The sequence below is a fragment of the Crocuta crocuta genome, unplaced genomic scaffold, assembly GCF_008692635.1.
Source record: "Crocuta crocuta isolate KB4526 unplaced genomic scaffold, BGI_CrCroc_1.0 scaffold65, whole genome shotgun sequence".
NCBI lineage: Eukaryota > Metazoa > Chordata > Mammalia > Carnivora > Hyaenidae > Crocuta > Crocuta crocuta.
Genome location: NW_027530683.1, coordinates 1,750,321 through 1,774,134, shown reverse-complemented (window position 1 = coordinate 1,774,134; position 23,814 = coordinate 1,750,321). Strand labels below are relative to the sequence as shown.

The 23,814-nt window shown below is 36.0% G+C and overlaps 1 protein-coding gene across 4 annotated transcripts in view; it reads left to right on the top strand.

Annotated features, from left to right (window-relative positions):
- The window catches only part of MIPOL1 (mirror-image polydactyly 1), a 336,826-nt gene that overhangs the window by 245,959 nt on the left and 67,053 nt on the right, over positions 1 to 23,814 (top strand). For all 4 annotated transcript variants that reach the window (XR_013336270.1, XM_077769202.1, XM_077769201.1 and 1 more), the window contains one exon: positions 20,361 to 20,591. Coding sequence is in view for 3 of the 4 variants with exons in the window: in XM_077769202.1 (XP_077625328.1) it covers positions 20,361 to 20,591 (231 nt within the window). In the remaining variant the exon portion in view is untranslated. The remainder of the gene's footprint in view (positions 1 to 20,360; positions 20,592 to 23,814) is intronic.

Here is a 23,814-nt window from a genome sequence, read left to right as displayed (position 1 = left end):
GTGGTCCTGCTGACACCTCGATCTCAAACCTCTGGCCTCCAGAATTTGAGAATAAATTTCTGTTTTTTTAAGCCACCAATTTGTGGTAATTTGCTTTGGCAGCCCTGGGAAACTAATACATTGATGTTCTCAAAGAATCAGCTTTTTATTTGGATGATTTTTCTCTGTTGATTTCCTGCCTTCAATTTCATTCATTTCTGCTCTAAATTGTATTTATTTTCTTCTGCTTACTATAGGTTTACATTACTCTTTTTTGTCTAATTTCCTAAAGTAGAAGCTTATGTTACTGATTTTAGATCTTCCTTTCTGATATATATATTCAGTGCTATCAATTTTCCTCTCGGCACTATTTTTGCTGTGTCCCACAAACTTTGATAAGTTATATTTCCATTTTTATTTAGTTCAAAATATCTTTCATAGTCTCTTGAGACTTCATCTTTGACCCATGTGTTTTTTAGAAGTGTGTTGTTTAATCTCCAGGTATCTTGGGATTTTCCAGCTATCTCAATTAATTTGCTAAGGCCCTTTCAAGAGAATAATAGTTTGACTTACCTTACTTATTTTTGAAGACATCAGCATAAGCTCCAGTTTAATAGGCTTTAATTCTGAATGACGTACAGTAACAGTTATAGGAAAATACATTGAGTACAATTAAGAATGTGGTCGAGAGGCGCCTGGGTGGCTCAGTCTGTTGCTTCTGACTCCGGCTCAAGTCATGATCATGTGGTTCGTGGGTTTGAACCCCACGTCGGGCTCTGTGCTGACTGCTAGCTCAGAGCCTGGAGCCTGCTTCAGATTCTGTGTCTCCCTCTCTCTCTGACCCTCCCATGTTCATGCTGTCTTTCTCTCCCTCTCAGAAATTAAAACAAAAAACATTAAGAATGTTGTTGAGGAGATTTACTTTATAAACCAAACAGTGAGGTGATTGCAGTGACTTGCTACTTCTGTTGTCTCAGTTGGTTTTGTTTACTAAGATAACTTAGAATAACTTATTAAAGTTATTTTAGAGACAAAAATAATTTCCGTATTATGAACTAAGTTAATTCTGAACTTAAATTTTCAAGAATTTTAGTGGATGTGATCAACATATTTATTGATATTTATTGAAACTTGTGTGCTACATTTTATAATACAAACTGGTGACTACTAAATAATTGTTGAATTTATTGAACAGGAAAGAAATTAACAATCACTCTACTAACTCTAAAGATCCATTAAAAAAAAAAAAATTTGAGTGATGTCACCAAGATGGCGACATAGGTCAAGATGAACAGCTAGTATCTCTTCAAGAATAAGACACCACTGAGAGAATCCTAGAACACAGGTGTAAGGGTGAACCACTCCCTTGCAACTCAGAGATGAAGAGAGACTGCATTAGAAGAGTAGAAGTGGCTATGCGTTGACTGCATTATGCCTTCTCCAAGATAGCACAGCACCATGCAGAAAGAAAAAAAAAAACCTGGTAAAGCAAGTCTTCCCCAGCATTGTGAGCCACTTTGTAGGAGCCTCTACTCTAATCTCATACCACAGGAATTTCAGGGAAGTTTTAGGACATAGCCACTTGGATTCTGAGTGGCAGAGAAAGGTGGAGGAGTTTATGATAGCCAGCACACAGATCTTGGCAGACTGAGTTCATATCCACAGTGCCCAAATAGTAATCCTAACCAGTGGCTTGGCTCATCTGCAAAACCAAGCCAGGGGCACACTCTTACCAGAGAGTGTAGATCTGCCTGATGCAGATCCTCAAATGAGAAGTTATGCCAGCCCTACAGCCCAGATTGCCCACACCCAAGCAGAATTCTGAGTCAGCCCCACCCACTGCGGAAAATGCATTGTAGCCCCATCAGACCAGAAGGGCTGGCAACAACATCTAGAAGCCCAACAGCACTTGAGCTGAGAAGCAGTGGACAGAGCTGATCATCCCCAAAGCAAAGACAGTACTGGGTATAGAGACTTCTCCTGCTATACATAGGCAGGGATATTAATTCATAGCCAAGACTGAGGGCAGTTCCTGGCCCCTCCCAATTGAAGACCCAGTTTGGAAACTGATAGTAACCTGGAGCAGCCCCTACCCCTCCCTGCCCAAGCAAAGGGACTGAGACATAGTGCTACTATGGAGAGTGTCTTCCAGCCCCATCTGACCAGAAGGGCTGGCAAAAACACCTGAAAGTATTGCAGCCCAGCAGTGCTCGCTAAGAGAAAAGCGGACAGAGCCAGTAGTACAGAGAAAAGCATGGCCCTGTATGGCCAGGGAACTTGAGGTACAGGTCAGCTTGAGTTAAGACAACAAACAAAGAACTTTGCCAGTTTTAGAACTCTCTCTACTGCTGCACCTAGGCAGGGAATCTAAGTTGTAGCCCTGCTGAATACAGCCTTCAGCCTGTTTGACCAGCGAACATAACCAGAGCACATGGGAAACTTCATAGCCCATTCAAGAGCCCTGCATACAGTGGCACTTGAACAGAAAACACACCCTATGGCTTCTGCATCTGCTGAGCAAAACTAATAGCCTCATCTGACCAGGGAATTCAGTGCACATGCAGGCCTAATTAAGATCCCCAAACAATGAGCCGTACAAGCCCTGGCTGTTACCTTGACCATGCAGGTGAGCTAATTCATAGCCTCATCTGCTACTAAATGTAGTACCCAATCCCAGCCATCTGATAAGCCTGACTAGTGAATTCAGGTAACCATGGAGCCAATAAAACAGCCTCACTTGGGTAAGGAACCAAGTCAGCAGTTGTATCCAACTGGTCTCAGTCATTGAGACCATCCCACCCTCAGAGCTCAAACAGTTACCTAAAAATAGATAATATAGCAGACTTTACATGCCCAAAACATTACCAGCAGACTCACAACCAAAACCCAAATGTAGCTGACTGATAAAGAAAGATTTCTGCCACAGCACACCTGTAAACTCTGGAAGAGGAGCCCCATTACTCAAATGAGCAGAAACCAATATAAGGAATTGAGGATCACAAAAAATCAAGCAAATATGACACCATCAAAGGAAACTAATTAAGCTCCAGTAACTGACACTAAAGAAATGGAGATTATGAACTGCTGACAAAAAGTTCAGAATAATCTCCTTAAAGAAGTTTAACAAACTATAGGGGCACCTGGGTGGCTCAGTCAGTTAAGCATCTGACTTCGGCTCATGTCATGATCTCACAGTTCATGGGTTCAAGCCCTGCGTCAGGCTCTGTGCTGACAGCTAGCTCAGAGCCTGGAGCCTGTTTCAGATTCTCTCTCTCTCTCCGAGAAATAAATAAAACATTTAAAAAATTTTAAGAAGTTTAATGAACTATAAGAAACCATGGAAAACTAAATGAAACTAGGAAAACAGTGCATGAGCAGAACAAGAATTTGAGAAGGAAATAGCAACCATGGAGAAAAGGAAAAGGAAGGCAAGGAGAGGAGTGGAGGGGGGAAGGAGGGGTAAAAGGAAGAAAGAAGGAATCCTAGAGTTCAAAAAATATGAAGAATTCAATAAAGAGTTTCACAAGTTGATTTAATCATAGAGAATGAATCAGTGACCTACAGGTTAGGATGTTGGAAATTACCCAGTCAGAGGAACTAAAAGAAAAAAGAATGAAGAAAGCCTATGGGAATCATGAGACACAAAGAAAAGAAAAAAATATTCATATTATTGGACATTCAGAAGAAGAAAAATAGACAGAAATTATATATAAAGCAATAATAGCTAAAACCTTCCTGAACCTGGGAGAGATGAATGGACCTCCAGATCCTGAGGCCCAAAAGATCCCAACTAGGTTGAACCCAAATTGAACAATATTGAGATACATGATAATTAAACTGTTAAAAGTCAAATACAAAAATAATTTTAAGAACAGCAAGAGAAAAGAGAGAAGTTACATACAAGGAAGTCCCCATAAAACTATCAGTGGATTTTCCAACAGAAACTTCTCTGGCCAGGAGAGGATAAGGTGACATATTCAAAATATTGAAAGAAAATAACTGTCAACCAAAAATTCTAGTATGTGAATTGAAAAGAATTCTATACATTGCCCTTCAGAAACAGAGGAGGAATAATGACTTTCCCATACAAAAAGCAAGGGAGTTCATTACCAAAGTTCATTACTGGCCTTATGAGAAATGCAAAAGGTAATTCTTTGAGTGGAAATAAAAGTATGCTAATTAGCAAAGTAAAAACACAGAAAAGTAGCATAAATATCACTGGTAATGTTAAACATATAGATAGATTCTGCAGTATGGTAATAGTGGTATCTAACTCACAATTCTATTTTAAAAGTTTTTTAAAAAGCCAAAACAATCATAAATACCAGAATCTGTTGTTAGTTACTAGTATTAAATATGTGTAAATTGTAACAGCAATGACCTAAAATGTGGGTGAGAAGAAGTAAAGTGTAAAGTATACAAATTCTACTGAGGTTAAGTTGTTATCAGTTGAAAAGAGGTTGTTTTAAGTGTAGATATTTTATGTAAGCCTCATGGTAACCACAAGATCCCCAATCTTGACACATCACATTAATAGAATAAAAGGAAAGAATCATATGAATACAACAAAGTTAAAGCATACTAATACCAGGAGACATCAAAACACAAGTAAAAGATAGCAGGATAAGAAATTAGGAGCAATGGATCTATTAAGCAATCAGAAAACAATTGACAAAATAGCAGTTGTAAGTCTTTACCTATCAAAATTACTTTAAGCATAAATAGATTAAAATTTACCTATCAAAATTACTTTAAGCATAAATAGATTAAAATTATCCAATCAAAAGATATAGATTCCAGTAGTTAACATACAGTATAATATTAATTTCAGACGTACAATATAGTGATTCATCACTTACATAGAACACTCTTCACAAGGGCACTCCTTTTTTTTTTTTTTAATAGTTTATTGTCAAATTGGTTTCCATACAACAACCAGTGCTCATCCCCATAAGTGCCCTCCTCCATGCCCATCACCCCACTCCCCCCCCACACCCATCAGTCCTCAGTTTGTTCTCAGCATTCAAGAGTCTCTCATGGTTTCCCTTCCTCCCTCTCTCCCACTATTACCCCCTTCTCCTTCACGATCCTCCATTAAGTTCCTCCTACTCCACCTATACGTGGAAACATATGACATCTGTCCTTCTCTCCCTGACTTATTTCACTCAGCATAACACCCTCAAGGTCCATCCATGTTGCTACACATGGCCAGATTTCATTCTTCCTCATTGCCATGTAGTATTCCATGGTATAGATAAACCACATCTTCTTGATCCATTCATCTGTTGATGGACACTTAAGCTCTTTCCATGTTTTAGCTATTGTGGAGAGTGCTGCTATGAACATTGGGGTACATGTGCCCCTATGCATCAGCATTTCTGTATCCCTTGGGTAAATTCCTAGCAGTGCTATGGCTGGGTCATAGGGGAGTTCAATTGTTAATTTTTTGAGGAACCTCCACACTGTTTTCCAGAGGGGCTGTACCGGTTTACATTCCCACCAACAGTGTAGGAGGGTGCCACGCGGGCACTCCTTAATCCCCATCACCTATTTAACCCATCCCCGTACCCACCTCCCCCTGGTAACCATCAGTTTGTTCTCTATAGTTTAGAGTCTGTTTCTTGGTTTGCCTTTCTCTCTCTCCTTTTTTTCCTTTTAATTTTGTTTTTCTTTTTTTAAAAAACAAACATGTGAGTGAAATCACATGGTATTTCTCTTTCCCTGACTGACTTATTTCACTTAGCATAATGTTCTCTAGCTCTACCCATGTCATTACAAAAAATAAAATTTTAAGAAATGGGGAAAAAAGAGTTAGTGTATGTTAAAATTGAAAAGATGAAATTAGTTTTTCTGAAAGATGGCCAAAAAAACCATAGAATGGCCAAATGGATTAAAAAAACAAGATCCAACAATATGCTGCCTTGAGAGACTTATTTTAGCCTTAAAGACACATAGACTGAGAGTGAAGAGTTGTAAAAAGACATTGCAAGCAAATGGTAATCAAAATGAAAGCAGGGATAGATGTACTGCCATCAAACAAAATATACTTTAAACTAAAAATGGTAAAAAGAGACAAAGTTGGTTATCATATAATGATAAAGGGGTCAATATATCAAGAATTTATAACAAATGTAAATATTTATGCACCCACATCAGAGCACCTAAATATATAAAGCAAAAAAAAAAAAAAGCTAAAAGGGGAAATAAACAATAATACAATAATAGTTGGAGACTTTAATACCCTACTCAGAACAATGGATAGATCATGCAGAGAACCAATAAGGAAACAGCAGATTTAAACAACACTATAGACCAAATGGACCTAACAGACATATATAGAATATTCTATCCAACAATAACAAAATACACATTCTTCTCAGGGATACATGGAGCATTTTTATTATTTTATTTTATTTTTTTTTTCAATACAATTTATTGTGAAGTGTGCTAACATACAGTGTATAGAGTGTGCTCTTGGTTTTGGGGGTAGATTCCCATGATTGATCTCTTACATACAACACCCAGTGCTCATGTGAACAAGTGCCCTCCTCATTGCCCATCACCCGTTTTCTCTTTCCCACACACACACACCCATCAGCCCTCTAGGTTCTCTATATTTAAGAGTCTCTTATGGTTTACCTCCCTCCCTCTCTGTAACTATTTTTCCCTTTCCCTTCCCCATGGCCTTTTGTTAAGTTTCTTAAGTTCCACATATGAGAGAAAACATGATATCTGTCTTTCTCTGACTAACTTATTTCAATTAGCATAATACCCTCCAGTTCCATCCATGTTGCTGCAAATAGCATAATTTCATTTTTTTATCATTGCCAAGTAGTATTCCATTGTATATATAAATCACATCGTCCTTATCCATTCATCATTTGATGGATATTTAGGCTCTTTCCATAATTTGCCTGTTGTTGAAAGTGCTGCTATAAACAGTAGGGATACATGTGTCCCTATGAATCAGCACTCCTGTATCCTTTGTATAAATTCCTAGTAGTGCTATTGCTGGGGTGTAGGGTAATTCTATTTTTAATTTTTTGAGGAACCTCCACACTGTTTTCCAGAGCTGCTGCACCAGTTTGCATTCCCACCAACAGTGCAAGAGGGTTCCTGTTTCTCCACATCCTCACCAGCCTCTGTAGTCTCCTGGTTTGTTCATTTTAGCCACTCTGACTGGTGTGTATGAGGTGGTATCTTAATGTGGTTTTGATTTGTATTTTCCTGATGAAGAGTGATGTTGAGCACCTTTTCATGTTTCTTTTGGCCATCTGTATGTCTTTGGAAAAGTATCTATGAGTATCTTCTGCCCATTTCTTCACTGGATTATTTTTTTGGGGTATTGAGTTTGGTAAGTTATTTATAGCCTAGAAGCTTTTTATCTTGATGAGAACCAGTAGTTCATTTTTGCTTTTATTCCCCTTGTCTTTGGAGATGTGTTGAGCAAGAAATTCCTGCAACTGAGGTCAAAAAGGTTGTTGCCTGTATTCTTCCCTATGGTTTTGATGGTTTCCTGTCTCACATTTAGGTCTTTCATCCATTTTGAGTTTATTTTTGTGTATGATCTAAGAAAGTGGTCCAGTTTGATTCTTCTGCGTGTTGCTGTCCAGTTCTCCCAACACCATTTGCTAAAGAAACTGTCTTTTTTCCATTAGATACTCTTTCCTGCTTTGTCAAAGATTAATTGGCCATACATTTGTGGGTCCAATTCTGGGTTCTCTATTCTATTCTATTGATCTATGTGTCTGTTTTTGTGTCAGTACCATACTGTCTTGATGACTACAGCTTTGTAAAAGAGGCTAAAGTCTGGAACTGTGGTGCCTTACATGGAGCATTTTTATTTTATTTTATTTTTTTAAATGTTTTTTTACTTATTTCTGAGAGAGAGCAAGAGAGAGAGAGCGAGACAGACAGTGTGAGCAGGGGAGGGTCAGAGAGAGAGGGAGATACAGAATCTGAAGCAGGCTCCAGGTTCTGAGCTAGCCATCAGCACAGAGCCCAACGCGGGGCTTGAACCCACAAACCGTGTGATCATGACCTGAGCTGAAGTTGGACGTTTAACCGACTGAGCCACCCAGGCACCCCCAGAGCATTTTTAATGATAGACCATATGTTAGGCAACAAAACAAGTCTTACAGAATTCCAATTCAAGAAGATTGAATGGCATGAAAGCAGAAATCAATTATAGAAGGAAAACTGGAAAATTCTCCAATACTTGAAAATTAAACAACACTCTCCTGAACAACCAATGAAAAAGAAAAGGAGAAAATAAGGGGCAGATAAAAAAGTTTCTTAACACAAACAAAAATGGAAACAAAGCATACCAGAACCTAATGGGATGCAGCAATACCACTTATAGGAGGGAGATTCATAGCAATTAACACCTACATTAAGAAACAAGAAAGATCCCAAATAAGGAACCTAACTCTATGCCTTGAGGAACTAGGAGAAAAAGAACAAAGTGAGCCCAAAGTTAGTAGAAAAAATGAAATAATAAAAATTACACCAGAAATAGAGAACAGAAAACCAGTAGAAAATATTAACCAAACTAAGAGTTGGTTCTTTAAAAAGATAAACAAAATTGGCGAACCCTTAGCTAGACTCCAAGGAAAACAGAGAAAGGACCCAAATCAACAAAATTATGAATGCAAAAGGAGATACCACAGAAATCCAAGAAATCAGAAGAGACAACTGTGAATAACTATACACCAGTAAACTGTACAACCTAGAGAAAATGGAAAAAATTCTTAGAAAGGTGTAAGTTACAATGTCTGAATGAGGAAGAAATAGAAAATTTGAACAGACTAATTACTAGCAATGAATTTGAATCAGTCAGTAAAACTCTCCCAACAAAGAAAAGCTCAAGACCAGATGGCCTCACTGGTTAATTTTACCAGACACTTAAAGAATTTACATAATCCTTTTGAAGTTCTTCCAAAAGCTGAAGAGGAGAGCACTCCCAAAATCATTTTAGTAGGCCAAGATTATCCTGATACCAAAATCAGAAAAAGACACTACTTAGAAAACTACAGATCAATATCCCTACTGAATATAGATGCAGAATTTCTCAATAAAATTCTAGCAAGCCAAATTTAACATGTTACAAGGATCATTTACCATGATTATGTGGGATTTATTCTTGGGATGCACAGATGGTTCAACATACACAAATCAATCACTGTGCTGCATCACATTAATAGAGTGAAAGAAAAGAATCAGATGATCATCTCAGTAAACACAGAAAAAGCATTTGATGAAACTGAATATCTATTCATGATAAAAACTTATAACAAATTAGGCATAGAAGGAATATATATCAGTGTAGGAGAGGTTATATGTTAGCCCACAGCTAACACCATATTGAGTGGTGAAAGATGAAAGCTTTTCCTCTAAAATTAGGAGCATGACAAGGGTGTCCATTCTCACCACCTCTAGTCAACATCGTACTTGAAGTCCTAGCTAGAACTATCAGGCAAGAAAAAGAAATAAAAGATACCGCAATTGAAAAGGAAGATGTGAAACTATCTCTATTTGCTTTATTTTATATATAGGAAATCCTAGAGACTCAACCAAAAACTGTCAGACCTCATCAGTGAATTTGGTAAAGTTGTAAGATGCAAAATAACATACAAAATCAGTAGCATTTCTATACAATAACAACAAAAATTTCTGAAATTTATGTAAATAAATTAAAAAGAAAACTACCATATGAGCCAGCAGTTCCACTCCTAGAAATATATCCAAAGGAAATGAAAACATTAGCTTGAAAAGATATACATCCCCATGTTTATAGAAGCATTATTTATAATAGTCAAGACCTGAAAACACCTAAGTGTCCACTGATGGATCAATAGATTTAAAAAGTTGTGACACACATACACACACACACATACACACACATAATGGAATATTATTCAGCCATAAAAAAATGTAAATTTTACTATTTATGACAACTTGGTTGGACCTTAAAGGCATTATGCTAAGTGAAGTAAGTCAGCAAAACAAAAACTGTGTGATCTCAGTTAAGTGTGGAATCTTTAAAACAACAACAACAACACTAGAAAATGAGATCAGATTTGTGGTTACCAGAAACAAAGGGTTAAGGGAGGGGTAGTTGGAGGAAGATGGTCAAATAGGACAAACTTCCAACTACAGGTAAGTACTAGGGACATAATGTACAACATGATGACTGTAGCTAACACTGCTGTAGGATATACAATAAAGTTTTTAAGAGATTTAAAATCCTAAGAGTTCTCATCATAAGGAGAAAATTTTTGTCCTTTATTCCTTTTCTTTGTATGAAATCCATATGAGAAGATGGAGGTTAATTGAACCTACTGTGGTAATCATTTTACAATATATATAAAGCAACTCATCATGCTATCTACCCTAAATTCATGCAGTGATGTATGTCAGTTATTTCTCAATAAAACTTGAAAATATCTTTCAAATATTTAATGATTGAATGTCCCACAGCACTTGAAATTGATGCAGTAGGATTAGTTCCCGATTATCCAAGAATGGATTATACGCTTCATGAATTTAGTGGCCTGAGAAGCAAAATAGCAGAGAACTATACTCACAAACCCCCTCATATTTATATACCCCATACAGAACATAGACAACAAAACACATCTTAAACTTTATCATATGACATATAAATATGTTGTTATGATCATCACCAAAACTATGGAAAATAGCCATGATTGGAAGTGAAATGAAAAAAGTATGCCTTTGAATTTAATGAAAAGGAGAATTGTGCTTCTGAGAAGATGGTAGAAATAGAAAATATAATGAAGAAACAAATAAAATATATTTGTTTTCCACGTGAAAATTTTGAAACTGAGAAAGACAGTAACTGAAATGTAAAGCCCAGTGCATGGGCTCAAGAGCAGAATTAAGGGGACAGAAAAGAATCAGTGAACTGGAAGACAGAACGATACAAATGATTCAATCTGAAGAACAGAGACATAGACGAGAGGGAAAAAATGACCAGAATCTTAGGGACCTACAAACTATCATAAAAGACCAAGCATTTGTGTCTTTGGAGTCATGGAAGGATAAAAGAATGAGAATAGACCTGAAAACTTACACAGAGAAGTAATGGCTGAAAATTGTCCAAATGTGGCAAGAGACATAAACCTACAAGAAGTTGAGAAAAGTTTATAAACAAAGAAACTCAAATAAATATACACCAAGACACACCATAATTAAATTTCTGAAAACTAAAGAGAATCTTGAAAGCAGCTGGAGAAGAACACCTTGCCTACAGGGGAAATACCATTGACATTACAACAGGCTTCTCATCAGAAACTATGGAGGCCAGAAAAAAGTAGCACAGTATTTTTCAAGGACTAGAAGAAAAGAACTGTCAAAGCAAAATTTTAGACCCAGTAAAATATAGTTCAGGAATAAAGGCAGAAATAAAGATACTCTCAGGAGAAGGAAAACTAAGAGACTTTGACATGAAATCTATCATACAAAAATGGCTATGGAAGTTAGCTCAAAAGAAAACATGTTAAAAGAACAAACCTTGGAATGTCAGGAAAGAAGGAAGAACACTGAACAAAGATGGAGAAATATAAAAGGCTTTTTGAGTTTTTAAGTTATGTTTGATGACTGAAGGAAAAACTATAACCCCTCTGATTTGGTTCTCAATGTATATAGAGGATGTATTTAAAATAATAAGGGAGGGAAGAGGAATGTATACAGAGGTAAAGTGTCTATATTCCACTGGAACTGGTAAAATAATAACATCTATTGTAGACTTACAGTAGACTAACATGAATAACTACAATACGATAAACTACTTATGCACATATATTGTTATACATAAAGATACACTAAAAGACATTGTAGGGGCGCCTGAGTGGCTTAGTCAGTTAAGCATCCAGCTCAGGTCATGATCCCAGGGTCATGGGATCATTCCATGCTGAGCATGGAACCTGCTTAAGATTCTCTCTCTTCTCCTTCTGCCCCTCCTCCCTTGCACGTGTGCACTTTCTCTCTCTCAAAAAAAGAAAAAAAGACATTCTAGATCTATAAAAATGGAATTTCAAAATGTGTTCAAGTAACCTACAGAGAAATAGGAAAAAGAAAGTAGGAAAAACAAAGAAAAACAATAAAAACTCATGGACAACAAACAAAATAAAATGGCAGGCTTAAGCCCCAACGTAAATGTTAATGGTTTAAATATAACAACAGACAGATTGACAAAGTGGATTAAAAATTGTGGCTCAACTTGGGGCATTTGGGTGGCTCAGTGGGTTAAGCGTCCAACTTCAGCTCATGTCATTAGCTCACAGTTCTGAGTTCAAGCTCCGAATCAGGCTCTGTGCCAACACCTCAGAACCTGGAGCCTGCTTCGAAGTCTGTGTCTCCCTCTCTCTCTGCCCTTCCCCCATTCACGCTGTCTCTCTTCCAAAAGTAAAATAAAAACATTTAAAAAATTAAAATTATGGCCCAACTCTATACTGGCTACCAGAAAGCTGCGGCAAATAAAATTTTTAAATAAGAGAACAGAAGATAAACCATGAAAACACGAATCAAAGACAAGCAAGAATGGCTATACTAGTATCTTATAAGTAGACATAAATCAAGGAAACTTATTAGAGAGGGGCATTAAATCATAAAAAAAAAAAGAGTCCACCAAAAAGACATAGCAGTTTTAACTGTGTTTGTGCCAGTCAAGAGAACTAAAAATATATGAAGCAAAAACTGATAGAACTAAAAAGAGAAGTGGACAAATCCACAGTGACAGATTAGAGATTTTGACATCTTTTTCTCACTAGACAAAAAAAAAATTCAGTGATACAGAATTCAACATGACCATCAACTACCAGGATCTAATCAACAGTTTTAGACATTCCACACAATAGCAGAATATGTATTTTTTTAAATTCCCACAAAACATTCACCAAGATAGATAATACTCTTAAGTCGTAAAATAAACTTCAGTTAACTTAAAAGAACTGAAATCATACAGCGCATGCTCTTTGACCACAAAAGAATCAGAACAAATATCAGTAACAAAGATAACAGGCAAGTCTCCAAACACTTAAAAACTAAACCACACATTTCTAAATAATCCATGAGTCAAAAAAGAATTCTCAAACAAAGTTAAAACAAAATTTTAATGGTTATTTTTGAGAGAGAGAGAGCAAGCAGAGGAGGCTCAGAGAGAGAGGGAGACACAGAATCTGACGCAGGCTCCAGGCCCTGAGCTGTCAGCACAGAGCCCTCTGCAAGGCTCGAACTCACGAACCATGAGATCATGACCTGAGCCAAAGTCAGATGTTTAACCAACTGAGCCACCCAGGAGCCCCTTAAGGGAAGTTTTATAAAATACATGGAAGTGAGTGAAAATAAAAATAACAGCATATCAAAATCTGTGTGATGCAGCTAAAGCAGTTCCAAGAGGAAATTTATAACACTAAAATGCATACATAAAGAAAATTGGAAATACATCAAATCAACCATCTAAGCCCCTACCTCAAGAATCTAGACAACAGAAAAAAGCAGGCAGAAGGAAGAAAATTATAAAGGCAAGAACAGAAAGAAGCATATAAGAGCAGAGAGAAGACACTTGACCGGTATCAGGAATGGAACAGAGGATAGCACTATAGACTTTACAGATCTAAAAATAAGGGATTACGTTAACAACTCCACACACACATAAATGGCAACTTAGAAGCAATGTACCATCTTCTCAAAAAAAGACATACAAATTATTGATATATGCAGCTACTTGGATGAATCCCCAGAGAATTATGCTGAATGAAAAAAGATAATCCCAAAAATCCCAACCTTTTAATTTATAAAACGTTCTTGAAACGACATTATGGGATTGGAGAACAGGTTAGTTCTCATTGGGGTTTAAGGAGAGGAAGGAGTGGTGGGGAAATATGATAGATCCTTATGGTAATATAACTTTTTCATCTGTACTATAAAAATGTCAGTATCTTGGTAGTGCTTTTATACTGTAATTTTATAAAATGTTACCATTGCAGTGGGCAGAGGACACCAAAGATTTTCCTGTTCCATTTCTTTCAACTGCATGTGAATCTACAATGATGTCAAAGCAAAGGTTAATTCTTAAAACATTCCCCAAAATGTGATGGCATGAAGTGTGGGTAAAGGTAAACTATGAAACATGTGGGGCTGCACATTAAGATAAAGAGAAAAAGAAGGAAAATAAAATTGATGTGATCCTTTTATAATACTGGAGGCTACTTGTTCAAATAGAGCATTTATTTGTTTATTTATTTTAATGTTTATTTATTTTGATAAATATACAGAGTGCAAGTGGAGGAGGGGCAGAGAGTGAGGGAGACACAGAATCCGAAGCAGGCTGACAGCTCAGAGCCTGACACAGCGCTCAAACCCATGAATCATGGGTTTGGATCATGACCTGAGCCAAAGTCATACGCGTAACCGACTGAACGCTCAAATAGAGCATTTAAACAACAAAATTCAATAAATAAGTTTTTGTATGCCTTCTGAAGAGCGACCACTGTATTAGGCCCTAGAAGGAAACAAGAGTAAAACGTGGTTCCTTCTTTAAATAATATTATAATCTAGTAAGAAAGATAAAACATGTATACAATGACTATAAAGGATAGCAGAAAGTGATGAATATAATAAAAAGGATATGGAGAGGGTACAGGAGCTTAGAGGAAGAAGTGTCTCCTTAGGCAAGAAGAGTATGAAATGTGACTTTATGACGGTTGTTGCAATTTGTCTGGATCTTGAAGTATAGTGATAGGGCGTGAGGAGGGACAGAAACAGAGCATTCCAAGTAAAGGCAACCGCATGACCAGTAATCCAAAATGAAAAGTTGGAAGGCATTTTCATTTTCAAAGAAGAATTTACATTTCCATTTGACTAGAATAAATTTTGATAGAGTAGGTAAGAAGAAGTCTGAGAAGAAAAGTAGAACAGAATTTTGGAGCACCTTGAATGTCAGACTAAAACTTAGGACATCAACTCAGAATTCTATATCCCATGAAGTTACCCTTCAAAAGTAAAGGAGAAATAAAGACTTTCTCAGATAAACAAAAACTGAGGGAATTTGTCGCCAGAACACCTATCATGCAGGAAATGTTTTAAAAAGTTCTTCAGAGAGAAGACAAATCACATAGGTCAAAAATTCAGATCAAATTCATAGATACAATACAATAAGCCAGGAAGTAAACATAGTCACTATCCTCTCTGAAAATGTAGACTTAAGATAAGGTAGCACATACTTCTACCTTTCATACTTGTTTTGTCTTTATTTATTTTAATTCAGTAAAACAAGCCAAACCTGCCTTTTTTTTTTCCAGAATGATTTAAGAATGTAATCAATAAGTGATAAAGGTTAGGAAAACTAGTTTACTTCTCCCAATCATGAAAAACCTGTAAAAACAGGCAGTTGTTTTTCAAAGTATTTATAAAATGTCTGAATATTACAAGATTTTGTATAAAGTTAATTAGAAATAAATTATTTATTTTACAAAGTATACATGGATGAATACCCATTCTTTGCTGGCTATTGTGCTAGAAATTTGCACATAACTTGATCGCCTCATTTTGTTCTGTGTAAACTCCATGAGATTTTTCTCATTGTTCTTGAGTTGATGAAATTAATACTCAAAGGAGTATACTGTTTTCCTAAGGTCATACAGAGTGGAGTGAATGACAGGACTGAAATTTGAATCTACTTCTTCAAAGTCCAAACCTGACGTCTTTGCATGAACACCAAGTTTGGCATTTTTGACCCTTTAGTCTGGATAATTCTTTGTTGTGGGTTCTGTCCTCTGCAGTGGGGGATGTTTAGCAGTGTCTCTGACCCCTACCAACGAAATGCCAGTAGTACCCCCCTCCTCAAGTTATGACAACCAAAAATGCCTCCAAATGTTGCAAAATGCCCCCTGAGGGACTCCTCTTTAAGAACTGTTGGTTTATACTGTGGTGTCTCACCTCTAATTTTTTTAAATGTTTTATTTATTTTTGAGATAGAGAAAGGGCATGAGCAGGGAGGGGCAGAGAGAGACACACACAAAATCCGAAGCAGACTCCAGGCTCTGAGCTGTCAGCACAGAGCCTGATGCAGGGCCTGAACTTACAGATGGTAAGATGACCCGAGCCAAAGTTGGACGCTTAACCAACTGAGCCACCCAGGTGCCCCTCACCTTTAAATTTTTAATTTGAAAATGTTTATCTAATTAAAGATTTAATTTTAATTTTAATCTAATTTAAATTTAAATTAAAATATTTATCTAAGCTATGTAGAACACTCAATTGAGCAATTACTGTAAACAAATGAAGCCTGAGCAGAAGAGTAAATGCATACTATAGGATGATAAGTAAAGTGACTTATGCAAGGATGTAAGTAATACCTGATCATGAAGATGAGAGAGAAAATGCGGGAAAGTAGCATCAACACTTGTTATAAATGGAAAAGTACTAGTTGCAAGAATAAGCTGAATCCACGTGTAACATTACAGTTGAGAGAAGAGTTGAACAAGCAGGTAAGCAGATAAGCTGAAGAGAACATAAATATCTGCAAGCAGAACATAAAAGCGGGTTATAAACTTGATAATTCCAAGATATTTTAAGCTGAGTGAGTACAGAGAGTCAGGGACTAGGAAAATAGAACCGCAGACTTCAAGGAATAGACTGGGAGACATTGAAACTAAGACAGAAACCACTCCAGAAAGGAAAGCTATTATGTGCTACTCACTAGTGCTGTGCCCACGGAAGCGTGTTTTCTCCCCTTGCCTGCTACTAGACTCAGTGTGGTGAACAGCACAGGAGACCGTGAACCGTCTCATTTGATATGGATTAGAATTATAATACAAAGGATTACTAAGTAAAAATATTTTTGAAATCTCACTTTCTATACAAATTACAAAGATTAAAGAACTACATAATTTGAAAACTAGAAGAGTGAATTGAAACTTGTGTGTGCAATTACCTCATTAACTTCATGGTAAACAGAAATAGTCCCCATTCTTTGTCAATCAATATTGTGTGAGCCACATGCCTTGGAATTTCTGAGAGTCATTTAATGGCTCTTCTGCCATTGTTTTATCATTTATTCTTAACTATACCGTAAAGTATTTTCCAATACGTCATTTAAGACCAATAAATTGTAATTCTGCTGCCATGCTGAGAATGCATCTGAAAATCAATAACTTTGAAAAGGGGTTAAATGTGATTTGACTCTATGAAGAAAGCTAAACAATGTGGCCCTAGGGAAGAGCACTGTGAATGAAAAACCAGCACTAAAACAAAAATATGCTTCAATGGCATAGATTTATGTATGCTGGGATCTTTCCCTGTTTCATCTTTATTCCTATAAGAAAATTTCCTTAGGAATATAAGCGTCTAGATTTATTGACGCTCTTAAAATGCGTTCCCATTTTTAAAAGTTGCCCTTTGTAAATAGAGTATTAATATGTTGGAATTGGGACGTCAATCACAAGATGAAACTGAAAAAACATTACAAATTATTCAAAGTTCTAAGAAGAAAAAGAGCAGGCTTCCTGAAACAGAATAACAAAGAAGAAACACCAAAATTTAGATTGAAGAGTTATAAAAGGCTTAGCTGAGAAAGCAGTGTTCGTGCTGAGACCGAATGAGTACGTAGAAGTTTGTCAGGGGGAGGAGAAAAGCATTACAAACAAATTCCTCAAACAGGAAAAAGCCTGATGTACTTGAAAAACAAAATGTCTGGCTAAAAGATGAGGAGGAAGAGAGAACAGATGATTCAGGGCTTTATGTGGCTCCACGGCCCTTAGCGAGGAGTGTTTTCAGCTCAGGGAGAAAGAAAGACTGTGGGTTCAGATCCTGGTTCTGTTTGATGTGTGAGATTAATTAAATTTCTTCCCTCCGGTTATTTCAGTTTCTTTCTCTATAAAAATCTAATACTGATAGGACTTCTCTCATGGGTTGTTGTGAGATTTAGTGAGTTAAAATAGGCAGTTTGTTGTTTTGTTTTTAGAGATTTATTCTGAGTGCAATGAGATGGTCCATCCAATAGAAAAATGAGATGTAAATTTGGGGGGCAAAACTTTAAATGATAGAAGACTAGGAAGTGATAAATGATTAGAGAATTAAGTCATGGGGTGCCTGGGTGACTCAGTCAGTTAAGCGTCCAGTTTTGGCTCAGGTCATGATCTCATGGTTCATGGGTTCAAGCCCTGCATTGGACTGTGTACTGACTGCTAGCTCAGAGCCTGGAGCCTATCTTCAAATTCTATATCTCCCTCTCTCTCTGACCCTCCCCTGCTCATGCTGCCTCTCTCTGACTCTCAAAAATAAATAAAAAACAGAACATGACCTGAGCTGAAGTCAAGAGTTGGACACTTAACCGACTGAGCCAGGTCCCCCTGAATTATTGATTTCTTAATATTTAAGTGGCTAGAGTATACTGAATCCTGTCATGGACATCACAGACAAATGCAAAATTCCCAAATGAAGCTGCCTACTGTGAATTTTAAATGAGACCATATATGTAAGGGTAAAATATAAAGGAATGGTTAAGCCACAATTTTTTTTAAAAAGGGCAAAAAGCATACTGCCATTAAAGAAAATGATTAATTGGGCTTTAAGAACCACATCTTCTTGATCCATTCGTCTGTTGATGGACACTTAGGCTCTTTCCATGTTTTGGCTATTGTTGAGAGTGCTGCTATGAACATCGGGGTCCATGTGCCCCTATGCATCAGCTCTTCTGTATCCCTTGGGTAAATCCCTAGCAGTGCTATTGCTGGGTCATAGGGGAGTTCTACTGTTAATTTTTTGAGGAACCTCCATACTGTTTTCCAGAGGGACTGAGCCAGTTTACATTCCCACCAACAGTGTAGGAAGGTGCCTGTTTCTCCACATCCTCGCCCACATAGAGAGTCTCCTGATTTGTTCATTTTAGCCACTCTGACCGGCGTGAGGTGGTATGTCAGTGTGGTTTTGATTTGTATTTCCCTGATAAGGAGGGACGCTGAGCATCATTTCATGTGTCTGTTGGTCATCTGGATGTCCTCTTTGGAGAAGTGTCTGTTCATGTCTTCTGCCCATTTCTTCACTGGATTATTTGTTTTTTGGGTGTGGAGTTTGGTGAGTTCCGTGTAGATTTTGGATACTAGCCCTGTATCTGATATAATTTTTATGTAGTAATCAATTGACCACAGTTTAGTAGCAGTCTTTCTTCTTAGGAACTAAGTTGAATCTTGAAATAATTTATTTTCATATGCTAACTGTCCCTGTTACATGTCCTTATTTCTCTGTGACACCTTCTACAGCACACTGGAGAGATTTGTAAGTTACTTAAACAAAAAGAAGAAATTTATAATTACTTTAGTTTGAATAGTTTTAAATAAAGTATCAGACTAAATAAAGTATCAGACTAGATATTTGGCAAGTGCTAAAGTTCCCTGACTAACATTTTGAAGCTTTAATATTTATATTACTTTCTTTCACATCATCAGTCTGTATTATATAGTTAGGTTGTTTTACTTCAAGTTTCCCATCGACATTTCTTTTGTATGCATATACTGAAATGATTTTATTTAATAAAAAAAGAACATGTCCTGTGTGGATTTTAAATTTCCCTTATTAAATATTTATATTTTCAAAATGTCTTTATTTAATTGAGTGAGGTGCTTGGTGCCATTTCAAAATAACCTCAGGTGGTAGGTGTAATGACATATCAAAGATTTGACCTTTAGCATTTTAGGATTCTATTTGTCTGCATTTTCTTCTGCATTCATTTAGTCTTGATTTATATGCTATTTCTCTGTGTGACTTAATGAGTGGATATATTTGGCATGAGATTCATTAACAAAAAGAAAATATTTCTGAATACATATTATTTTTGTGCAGTCAGAATAGTGATTTTAACTTCATTTCTGTGTATGGGCTGATCAGTATTTGTACAAACCTCATTCATTCTCGTTAAGTGTTCAGCAGAAGAAACGCTGGATCTACTAAACTGATGCCCATTCTCTTACTTCTCACTTCTTTGCAGTCAGCTTATTATATTCTTTTATTTACCTAGAGGTGCTTTATTTTCCAGTTCTCTGCTATTCCTTTAAAAGAAAATTGAATGTAATATTTACACTGATGTAATTAAATTAACATCTTGCAGCATCTTCTAGTATGCTTTGGTAACATCAATAATCATTTGTCTGGGTAGCTTTCAGCCTAGAAGTAGAGAAACAGAATAATTATCAAGGATAATATTGTGATGTAAAAATTATTTTTATGCACCCATTTAAGTATGTCTCAACTGATTTTTAGAAATAGGCATCACTAACTGGAGATTTTTGTTAAATAGATGATTGGTCAGTAAGACTGCATGTTTATGTTTAAATTACTTATTTTTATATTTTTCTCAGTTTACACAAATCTTTATCCCAAGAAGAAAATCTGAAGGATCAGTTTAACCATACCCTGGGTACTTATGAAGAAGCATTAAAAAATAGAGAGAACATTGTTTCCATCACTCAACAGCAGAAAGAGGAACTGGCTATCCAACTGCAACAAGCTCTGACAGATCGAGCAAACATGGAATTAGAGCTTCAGCATGCCATGGAGGCCTCCCAAGCGGCCAATGACAAAGTTCAGAAGTAAGTAAAATGATCTTGCATGATTTCAAAAGCATGGAACAAAACAAAACCGAAACACATTCTCTTGACAACTGAAATAATATATTATTTATTATTCATACTGTTGATGGTTTCAGACAAAGGAGATTGAGACAAATGAACCTTTTCATTTTTTTAGATTGCCTATCCTAATATCCATATTTGGGGTCATTTACTTGGAAATCATGGTTTCTATTTAGGGCAAATCAGTTGTACTTAATAACTGATCTTCACCAGCTCATGAAGGCCATATGTTAAAAAATTCTCTCATAGGTAATAGGTAAAGTTATTGGCAAGGGGAAGAGGTAGTCAAGTAATCAACTTTACTTATTCAGCTTCGTGATAATCCTGCTTGAGTTGTGATCATCTGTGACTTTGTAACCTGAGACCTTTAGGCACATAGAATAGTTACAGTGGAATTAATTTTCACGTGTTGTCCTTCTGAAGTATTCAGTACAGCTTTTCACAGTGCATAATTACATTTGTTTATTTCTGATCGTCTTTACCTTTTTATCAAAATTTAAATAAAGCTACAAAATAAGTCAGCCTTATGATAGCTAGCAAAATGTTAACACATATCATACAAAGAAATCACTTGTTAATTTATGAGACTTGAACAGTGTAGCAGAATTTCCTAATAGAACTTGTCATTTTAACTGAGCCCATCTTTATGTATTGTTAACTGCATTATGTCATTACAATACTTAATTGTCTTTAATTTTTAAGACATACATTTTTTCTTAATTTTTTTTTTCAGTCTCACAGTATGAAGTAGTACTAACTTCAAATTTTCTTACTTCTTAACACTTTAAATAGTAACCCAAGGTTAGGTAAATCTGTCGATAAGACATTTTAAAACAGATTAGGAGTTATTTAAGCATATTAAAATCTTTACAATCAGGTTATCTTGCAATTTGTGATTTATGCTAAGTAGTATATTTTTTGTATGTATAAAGATTGGGTTTATGTTCAGTCAGAAACTGTATCCAGTTAGTGACAATGTACATCAACATTCTAAAAACACTAAGATATATAAGTAGATCTCATTTCATTGTAAATTACAAATCAGTAACTTTTGACAGTCAGAATCTGATTTACCTCTCTTAAAGTCTACAAATAGTTACAAATTTCAAAGTTGTCTTTACATATACTTCTTTGATTTGTATTCATGATTAAAATTCCCTTAAACACTGTTTCCCAGAGACCAATTAGATTTCTATAAAATCTTTGGAAATGTCATCAACCTCTTAGTTTTTAGATCTCATCAACTATTATTATTATTTTGTAAAAAATAATTACAAAAAGACTCTGCATACAAAGAAGTAGAAATAACATCATCTCAGATAATGCTTTAAGTTGAACAGGCTTATTAACCTTTTGAAAAATTGCTAATATTGTTCTGTTTTTCATATTTAACTACAGACAGGTCAAAAGGTTTTAATGGAATGATACCAGTGGGTAGAGTTTAAGTGAAACAGTTATGTCATTTAAATGTTAAATTTCGATGTAAATGTTAAATCTTTTTTTCTGATTTCCAGCAGTAAGACTTAGATAAAATATTATGTGGCTTTCCTGTTCATATTCAATCCACTGTATTTTATTTTTAATTGTCCTCAATTGGGCAGATAACCTCTCTTACAGTTAATGTGGGCATCAACCTATTTGATTGTGTTAAGAGGATAACCTTCCAGGAAGCCAACTTATAAGACTTTAGATGGTAGTATTAATATTCTCCATATAATCTGAAATTACTGTTACTAGCAGTTATTGTTGAAGGTCCTTTGTAAATATGTCAGGATTCTAGTCAGTAATTACAACGTAAACTAAAAAGGTCCACATTTCCCCTTTTCCTTTTACAACTGAATTTCTTGAATAACTGATCTATATTCACTATCGAATTTTTCAATTCCCATTCACTCCTGTGCTACTCAATACATCATCGCTAACTTTTATACTGAAATTGTTCTCTTTAAGATTACCAGTAATTTCCTAACTAATGAATTCAATGGCCCATTTCTAACTATATTTTTATTATAAAACTAATATATGATCATCCTAAACAATATGATCCTCCTATATCTTTGGTAATAGCATAGTGGTTTAAAAGCTCAGGATCTGGATTCAAAATGTGTAGGTATGTGAACTTGGACATTTTATTTTAAAACACTGTGCTGATGTAGATCATAATATATGGATAATAATACTCCCACCTCATAATGTTGTTAAGAATTAGGTGAAATAAACACCTAATGCCTTTAGAATAATACATGTTGCGTAGTCCCTCCTTCTCTTGCCATTTCACTCCACACTGCAATATCTCCTTCTTGAGAAGGGCTGTGTCTTTTCAAGACTAATTACCTTTATATATGGGGATTCTCAGCTTGGCACCTTTTACCCTTTTGCCCCATGAAAAACTTACTCATCCTAGAAGATTCAGTGCAGCCTACAGGATAGAGGCAGCCTTTGTAGTCAAGTCAGACAGACCTATTTTTCAATCCCTGCTTTCCTACTTAACCTGTGAGACTTGGGGCAAATTACTTAACCCCTGGAAGCAAAAATTCCTCAGTTGAAAAATTCAGATGGTGATACTGCCCCCACAGGCAGGTTTGATGTAAGTAATAAACTGGATACCATGTAAAATACCTAGTTCAGTGCCAGTCACTATATTATTATAAACATTCTATAAATTATTAGTATAATCATACTCATCAAAGTAACATGACTAGTTCAAGTATCTCTTCTCTACAAAGTCTTCAGCTTTCTCGAAAGTTAAATCACTCTCTTTTGTGTGTTGCCATAGTGTTTTTGTTAAAAAATTCCTCCCTTGAAGGTAAAGCCCTCTCCATTCTCCTGTATTTCCTGTCTCACTAATGGTCTTCAGCAATTTCAGCACTGTCCTTATTCCCTCACTCTTTGTTACTTTTCACACGCACATTGCTGTCAATCTCTATTTTGTTCCCTACCTAAAAATCACCTGATTCCCTCTCTTCCATGCTAACATGTTAATTGCATTATTTCAGGCCCTCATCATCCCTCATCTAGACTATTGAAATAATCATAAAACTAGTATTTGCCTGTAGCGCTCAAGTTTACCTTCCTCACTGCCACCAGAGTTAATTTTTCTAAAACTTAAATCAGGTTATATTACTTCCCTATTTGAAATTTTCAGGGGGCTTTCATCTCCTACACACTATTGCATAAACAA